Below are 8,560 nucleotides of genomic sequence, written 5' to 3'. Positions count from 1 at the left end.
TATGGATTTCTTTTTCTGCAGAACACAAAAGAAGATCTTTTGAAGAATGTTGGTAACCAAACAGTGGCACTATCCATTCACTTCCATTGGTTTTGTGTCCATCCAACAAAAGTGAATCGGTACTGCCATTGTTTGGCTACCAACATTTTTCAAAAGATCTTCTTTTGTGTTCTGCAGAAGAAGAAAGTCGCACGGGTTTGAAGGTGACATGAAGATTAATGGAAAAAAATCTAATTTAGGGGTAAACTATACATTTAATACTTGGTTGAATACAATATGGTTGGTGAAAACCATAATCCTATAGCAATACTAAGAGTGATGTTTGTAACTAGCAGGTCTCTCGAACTCCAAAACATTACAGAAATAAATTGAAGCGAAACAACTCAAACTTGTCTGATAAGAATTTCTTATTATTCCAATAAAAAATACATTCATACAGAAATATAACAATTTTGCAAAACAATTTCAAATAAAATTCATATAAAGCAAAAACAAATAAAAATCTTAGAAAAGTTTTTTTTTTGTATTTTCTGTCCTTATTTTTTTTAAGTCTTTATTCGTTTGTAGAAATATTCATGAGAGTAAAGATGAATGATAGAAAGTGTTGGTTGAAGCAAGCAAATGGCAAACTTGATTAAGGCTCCATTACCACTTGACTAATATTGGCCACTGTTGGAAAGACAGAATGTTCTTTACCCACAAAACCCCTGGCTGGTCTCACTTTATGGCAGCGCAAGCTGCTTCAAGTTACTTCTCGTGCTGGAACAATCCATTGCTACGTAGCTGCTCTACTTGCAACTTTGTCAAACATTGCTCAACAAACCAGAGCATGAGGATAAAAAAAAACAACTATACACAACAAATTTCAATCATTTGGTCCCCAAAATAAAAAAATAGTCTAGATTTTCCATTCGGATTTCCAAAACATAGCTGACAGAGTCTTTTGACTCCGTGTCTTAGTTTCCATTGTAAAAGTTGAAAAGGGGATGATATATCTTTATCTCTCTGGATGGCTGTGTGCTGTTTCCACAATACTGTCGCTGGACTAAAACAACGGCATCCAGACAGGTCAATATCGAACCGCCCGAGTCAGCAGTCTGTAGCTAGCAGGGCCTTCAGCAATTCATTACGGTGAGGCAGTACAAGGCAGGGCCTGTCTGACTGGAGCTTGTTAATTACAATAAATCTTTAAGTGTGTTTTTTTTCTTTATTCTTGGTTACAGGGGACAGGGGGAGGTTTGGTGGGGGTTGGCATTCCACAAGCATTCAAGCCTTGTGTTACACAACAGCCTGTTCACACACTTTCATCAAAGATTCCAAAGACATAAATCCACTCATCTGAAGCATAACATTTGAAAAACATTCAGTAGATACTAAATGCATTACTTTAAGTGCTCTTATAACAATTCATGTGTAGAATTTTGAGGGCAGGTATATGAAAAGTGACAAATAAACTAGCATGCTCGAAATTTTACAACAGGTTAAATATCTACAAGGGTGTGGTTACAGTGCCCTCGGAAACGGGAAAGGTGCATGTTCAGGTAAAACGGAGCCTTAATAAAGCTTTATCAATCACAAGACATTTCGTGACCCCCAAGGGGCAAGGTCACTTGCATAAGGCACCATTAGGCCAACAGTGCATTAACAACAGGTCAAATGGAGCTAGAAAGAGCGAAATTAGTCCTCGAGATGAAACGGGTAAAGAAAAGTCTCATATGAAATGATCGCGGGTCTCTTCCCCCACCAGAACGAAAAATGAACAACGATCAATGCATTTATGTACAATATCGTAACATCTAACCAATCGTATTTAGCTGCGCTTTATTGGAATCTATTTGCAGTCCCAAATGACAAAATAAAAAATACAAACCCCAATACCATGCAACACCTTTTTATGATAGTGAAGTTATAATTGTGTTACATCTCTAAGCACACAGCTCATACAACGGACTACAAATGAGCTTTTGTAGCCCGTCAAATAACAAGCTACGAACACATTGCACATTTAGTAGCTGCACCGAACACCAAAAAAAGCTACTTTCATTCAGGACTGAGGTTCCGCCCCAACCCCCCTTCCAGATAGGGCAGGGGGTGAAACCCTGGCCGGGATGCCCCCCGCTATCTTGCGACACGGAGCCTGAGGGTGTCTGGCAGGAGTTCTCAGTCTCACGGCTTCATTCAGACTTTGCTGTTCTCGCATACCGTGTGGAAACAAAAACGGAACATGTTCCCCGACACCATTTAGCCCACAGCGATACACTGGTAGCCCCCACCCACCCCTCCTCGAACACGGGACATTCATCCACTCGCATCAAACAGGATTTGTTTAAAAGTACCAGTGTATTGTCCAGGAGTTGTCCCAAAACATCATGCACCAAACAACACACCATTCATTCTCTCTCTCTTTTTTTGTGTGTGGAAGTTTTTCTTTTTTTATAAATCATCCTCTAAGATTCTTCATTCGCGATTTTGTCCCTTCCTTTTCTTTTCAACAACCAGACAGTCCGCCTTTATCCCAGGGCTCATAGAGGCACAGGATATGGTGCAAAGTGGCATGCTTTGGCTGGAACACACTCCCCCAACTTCTTGCAGGGCCAGGTCAACCAGGAAGCTGGTCAGGACACGACACATCCCCACACACAGCTACCGCCCGCTCAAAGGTGCCTCTTCATGTGCAGGGCCAGGTGGTCTGACCTGGAGAAACACCTGGAGATGGAAACAGGGAGAGGAAAGGTGAAAACAAGGTCAGAAAGGGGCCACCGAAGCCGCAAAGCGTGATCAAAGGTTGAGATCTGTGCACCGAATCACTCCTGTGGCCTCTAGAGGCCCTCGAGGTAATTTTTGTGACATAGGAATTAGCTGCCACGAAGACTGACATAAAAGGAAAGGTTGGAACGACATCCTCGAGTGAGTCACTGGTTATAAGCAGGTCCAGATGGAATCTGCAGACTTTTTTAATATCGTCTACTGACTTTGAAGGGAAAAATGTGCACGATGGATTAAAATGAGGTAACATGCTGAATAGAGATACAGGGCCCAACAATAAGGATAACCTAGGGCAAGTGTGAGACAGACCTGTTTTTGGGAAAGCGAGCATTTCATAAAAAAAAACATGTATCCATTTCCTATATTTATAAAAATAAGTTGCGCAATATGAGTGTCACTTTCGTATTGGCATCTTAAAGGGAACGTTCACCAAAAAAAGTTTTGTTATTTATTCAACCGTATCTTGTTCAAAACTGGCATATGACTCTTCTGTGGAACCCAAAAGAAGATATTTTGAAAAATGTCTCAGTGCATTTTGTGTCCATACAACGGAAGTCAATGGGGGTCAGTGTTGTTTGTTTACCAAAATTTGTTCTACACAAATGCAGGTTTGAAATGACATTAGGGGAAATGAATAAAATATTTTTGGGTGAACAACCTGATTAATGAATTATGAAATTAGCGTGTTAGGACTGAACATCTCAATGCTGTAGAAATCTGTAGGGTTCTATGCATTATTCTGCACACGTAGATTCTGCGTGGCCCTGGTTATAGGGAAACGCTCACTGATCGAATGGTTTAAAGGAGAACTATGAAATGTTTTTCATCGAGTCACCACGGAAACAAAACGCCAAAAGGGAAGTTGAGCAAACAATGGTGTTCAAAGCACAAAGCGCTCAGAGAAGGCAATTATTAACAGGGGAAGTGATGACAAACAGGAGCGGCGCATCTGGTCATAAAACACAGAGAATATCAATAAAGAGTTGCGACAATGTGACTATTGCGCTTTCAAGCATTTAATGCGATAAGGTAATTAAGTGATAAAATCCAAGCGTAATGGGACAACGATCCATCGGCCAACCAATAAAAACACAATCAATCGCGTTTCTTCGATGCACACGTCAGAAGATCAGGCAGGCAGAAAGACAGACAAGCATTGATGACGGTCTCAGAACCGAGCGTACCTGTCACAGTGACTGCATTTAAATGGCTTTGCACCGGTGTGCTTCCTGAAGTGTCGGGTTAGCTCGTCGCTTCTCGCAAAGCGCCACTCGCAGCCCTCCCATGAACACCTGTACGGCTTCTCACCTGTAAACAAATACACAAACACCCTTCAGTATATTTCACCGGGTTTCCTGCCACGAGACACTAGAAAGGAATGTGGTGTGCCCTGTAATTCACTCAAAAATGCTTTTGTAAACAGGATGCATGTTTACGAATCAGGTGACTGCGGTCTAGGACATTTTAGGCTTAATAAGAGCCCTCAGCCAGTCACAAGGATTGCGGGAATGCGAGGCATGCTGAAAGTCCTCCTCTGTGCTGTGTATGCATAAACAACGTGGCGAACAATGCGCGTCACACGGAGCCAGTGTTTTGAATGCGACGGGGCCCTTTAAAAGGGGCCACCCAGATCCCCGTTCAAAAGCCTGGTTCTTTCCCATGACGAAACCAAAACTGTTTTGGTAGAGCAGGTTGTTTTCACCCTGGCTGGTTTTCATCCCCTCCCCCAGCTCCGATTCCCCCGGCCCCCTCCCTCGCCACGGCCGCATTCCAAACACATTAGGTCACCGTTTAGGCGTGCAGTCATGCAGGGCAAACATTCAGAGAGTGACATTAGCCTTGCAGCTGAGGACAGGCTGCGTGAACGCTCTACTGCATTACACAACTTGACTGCAGACGCAAAACTAAGCGAGGTATAAAGAGTCGTAAGAAGTCACAACTAACATCTAGTAGCGTCTCAAAGTCTACTCAACTTCACTCATGTGCATGCGAGTGCTAGTTTCTTACCTGTGTGAGTCCGCTGATGTGCTTTTAAGTGAGAACTCTTTGTGTAAACCTTCCGGCAGCCGTTGAAGTGACACCTGTGCACTCTCCTCCTTCCATCCGGAGAGGCGTCCCCTCCTGCCGAAGTCTTATCCGAGGCCTTCCCCGCCCCGCTTTGCCGGACCTTCACCGGCACGTGCAAGTCAGTCTGCGTAGAGCCCCACACCTGAGGTATGCCAGGCTCCTGAGGGGTCTCCGGGGAGGACGGAGGCGTGCTGATGACGGAGGAACTCAAGTGATGCGCTGACTCGGTCAGAACCGAGCCCAGCGGGTTGGAGGTAAAGATGTGAGTGGGCGAGAGCTCCTCCGAGCTGTCAGACGCCTCGCTGCTGGCGTCCGAGTTCATGCTATGGGTTTCTAATATTTGGCAGTCCTGATTGTCGTCCTCCTTGACATCAGGAAGGTTGCCGTTGCCATCTCCCTTATCTCCACAAGCCAAGATGAGCTTGCTCCAAAGATCCTCCTGGGCCTCAAACTTGAGATCCGACGCGGAGACGTAAGGCTCGCTCTGCAAATATCGCTCCAGCTCCAAGCACGTCTGATTCGGAACAGAAAAAACAGAGTTAGGATGCGTTTTAGCAACCGTGTTACTCAAACCAGCATGGCCAACACATGAGGATTCGGTCATTTCGTATTAATGAGGAAGTTTCCTGTAACTTTCACAGCCGAGTATCATGACTATCATTGGGTTAACCACTCTCACACTACTTCCGTTGAAACGTACAGATGTGTGTTAAAGGCCAACGCATGCGAGTATGTAAGACCAATATAAAGTTATGAAATAGTGTTCTTGGCATTGAAATATGTGCAATGCCTTTCTGAAACAGTTATCCTCAAGTGAGTCACGCAGACATTTCGGAGTCCTTTTAAGGAAGCCACATAACTTCCTCGAGTCGAGTTTCCTCATTCAAAAAAAGCTTGACGTTCCCTCAGCGTACATCTGGACGTGTTTTAAACCCATTTAGTTGTGAATTTACTGCATCCAAGAGTGCAGAGGTGGTTAGATAAATATTGAACGCCTTAGCCAACACTTCAGTCGATCATTCGGAGGTTTTTTTTAACTCAATATTATACAGCTGTACTGCCACTTAGTGCTTTAGCTCAGCACATCCTCAACACCATGCTAAAAATCACCGTAAGCGTTAAAAATGGACCGAACACTCTCGACTCCCTCAGTCAGGACAAAACCCCTCAATGCCTTGTCGTTAAACACCTAAACTGGGAAATCTCGAGCAACTGTGGATACAAGCGCTTCATGTTTAAATGCCAAGGGGGACGAACATATGGCTCCGTGCCAGAGTCCCAAAACGCCTGAGGGAAACTACCTGGATCAATTTCAATCAGGTACCCACGAACCAGCATTTCCAGGAATGTGATTGCAACACTTCGATCATAAGTATATCGGTATATAGGCAGCAGAACCTGTTCTGCCATGAGCCTCGTATAAACCCCGTTATGTGACAGAACATGTGCAGCAGACTGTCAAAGCAACCAGTCTACGATTAGATTACAAATGTCCACGTAAAATCACATATGAAAGGGAAAGTATTTCTTATTTATTTAGTCTTTAAAAGCATCCTTTATGTACGATTGCGACCCGACGCAAGTCTGACTTAAAGCTCTTCAAAAAGTCTAAAAATCGCTCTGTATGTCAACACGACTGCATTTATTGACGCAACAACCTACATCAGGGTTACGGTTTATAAGGGAAGTTGATCGACACTCGACAGCACTCAGCACGCAACAATGTAACAAAACGTCATTTAAGAACGATACAATGTTTCAATAGAATGTTACACTGTTTCAGAATCAGCGCAACGTTACACGCGCTTCCCCATTACAAACAAGTCTACGCATTTCAGTTTGGGGATCAAATCTCCACACATCCACCAGCCACAGCTCTTTCATCCGACCCGTGAACTTTCGCTCAAAAAAGAAAAAAATGTTACCTGTTGCCAGTATTCTTCGAGCGATGGCAACGCAGAGAAATAGCCAGTGTCATGAACGATTTGAAGTTCCTGAAAAATGCTGCACATCGGTAGAACATCCATTGCAATCCCAAGTGTTAGGCAAGTGAAGACGAGAAAAAAATATCTTCCCCAATCGCGATCAAGTACGCAATCTAACAAACAAGCGTCCTCTTCGTGCAACAGCAACGCGGTGCAGCCGTCGCTTTGCTCGTTCAGAGTCCGCTAGTCCTTCTCTCTCTTTCACGCGCGCGCTCTCTCTCTCTTTCTCTCTCTCTCTGCTGTTGAGATCACTCTATATTTGCAAACACTGAACTCAAGGCAAAGCGCTGTGCTCTGTCAACTTCCCCTATTCAAACCTCGCAGCCTGCCTTCCCCCTCGTGACAACGTGACGTTTCCTTTCAACGCGTCCAATCGAATGCGACCAAGTTGCGCGGGCGTATATGATATCACTTTAGACCAATCGCAACCTCTTATGCAAATAAATAAAGCTCCTGGCTTTCTAATTGGTCGATTCAACTGTTCCCAGCCTGCGCGCTGATTGGATAGTTATTTTTAGAAGCGTATATAAAACCCCTGCGCCTTTAGGCTTCATTTCTGGTCTGAACGCCGGAGCTGCGCGTGCAGTCACACGCGTCTCCGCTTGGCCAGAGCGAGCGCTGTGTTCATAGCTTTTCTTCGGGATAGGTCAGTGTTGAGTTTGGGGTAATGTTTCATGCATCTATCATGTGATAAGGCATTGGATGAAATATTAAACACAACATGGAAATCGTACATTGCTTTCTTTAGCCACTGTTAGGTGGGCATGGACATTTCAAGAGTTTTACTACATGACTACTTGGAATACTGATTCATTTGCCAATATTGTTTCACACCAAAAAAACGGTGTTATGGTTTACACCAATATGTTTCTTGGGTCCATATTCTTGGGTCTTGACACTTTCCATTCTTTTAGCCTTTTGTAATATCCACATGACAAACACAAGACAGTTTCTAATTACATAATCATCCTCCAGGAAGTGACATCATCTGTAGGATTACAACAGTTTAAACATCAGTAAGTATTAGCAATGGATTTTATGAAGTCAGTGATGTGATGTAGAACGAGGTTTGTCGCACTAATATTACATCCTGTTTGATAAAATAACACTTTCAAAACATCAAAATGAACTTTATCTTGATATCATCATGTGAGCTAAATTATTCTTAATTGACCGATGGCTCATTTTAACAATTTATTTATTTTATTTGTTCATTTTTCAGTGTTTAAATAATGAACTGTAATTTGTTATAATTATGAAGATTTCTGAGCTTGACATGATCTTATTTCTGAAAGTCTGGTATACTGTATAGAAAAACTCACTTAAATAGCAACACAACAGTAAAAGGTACATATTACTGCTGTCTTTCTGAAAACTTGTATCTACATATTTTGTGATTTTTATTTTTTTATATAAATAATAATTATTAATCATTATTATTAGTAATATTATTAAATATCTAACCAATAAAAGGTATTAAAAAGTGCTTGTCAACTTTGACAACACAGTATTTAATTATTCAAAAAGTACAGTGTTTTTTTAATGTAATTTCCTGAAAAACTGTGAATTTGGACATCCAAGGTTTTGGGAGAACAAAAGTATAAAGTCGCATGGGTTCTACATCACATGAATGACCCTCACTTAGCCTTAGAAAGCTTTAGGTCTAAGTTTACATCTAAGACAAAGTTTATTCTTTATATATATATATATATACAGGTATATATATATACAGTATATATATA

The 8,560-nt window shown here is 42.3% G+C and overlaps 1 protein-coding gene across 1 annotated transcript; it reads right to left on the bottom strand.

Annotated features, from left to right (window-relative positions):
* Positions 1-389: 389 nt before the first annotated feature.
* Positions 390-7,152, bottom strand: klf6a (Kruppel like factor 6a). Its single transcript, XM_057322817.1, has 4 exons — positions 6,759-7,152; positions 4,774-5,347; positions 3,951-4,074; positions 390-2,706 (listed from the first exon to the last, which is right to left on the bottom strand). Exons 1-4 carry the CDS (start codon positions 6,858-6,860, stop codon positions 2,655-2,657), a joined length of 852 nt encoding a protein of 283 aa, XP_057178800.1. The 5' UTR covers positions 6,861-7,152; the 3' UTR covers positions 390-2,654.
* Between the last annotated feature and the right edge of the window lie 1,408 nt (positions 7,153-8,560).

This window comes from Triplophysa rosa, linkage group LG23, assembly GCF_024868665.1.
Source record: "Triplophysa rosa linkage group LG23, Trosa_1v2, whole genome shotgun sequence".
Lineage (NCBI taxonomy): Eukaryota > Metazoa > Chordata > Actinopteri > Cypriniformes > Nemacheilidae > Triplophysa > Triplophysa rosa.
The sequence above is the reverse complement of the archived record's forward strand: the minus strand, read 5'-3'. Positions and strand labels throughout refer to the sequence as shown.

Bases quoted from the DNA above. Each gene is read 5' to 3' on its own strand.
- klf6a (XM_057322817.1), bottom strand. From the start codon at position 6,860: ATGGATGTTCTACCGATGTGCAGCATTTTTCAGGAACTTCAAATCGTT. The intron at 5,348-6,758 runs GTAACATTTTTT...GTTCCGAATCAG, and splicing joins TCGAAGAATACTGGCAACAG to ACGTGCTTGGAGCTGGAGCG. The intron at 2,707-3,950 runs GTACGCTCGGTT...TTCCATCTCCAG, and splicing joins AAATGCAGTCACTGTGACAG to GTGTTTCTCCAGGTCAGACC.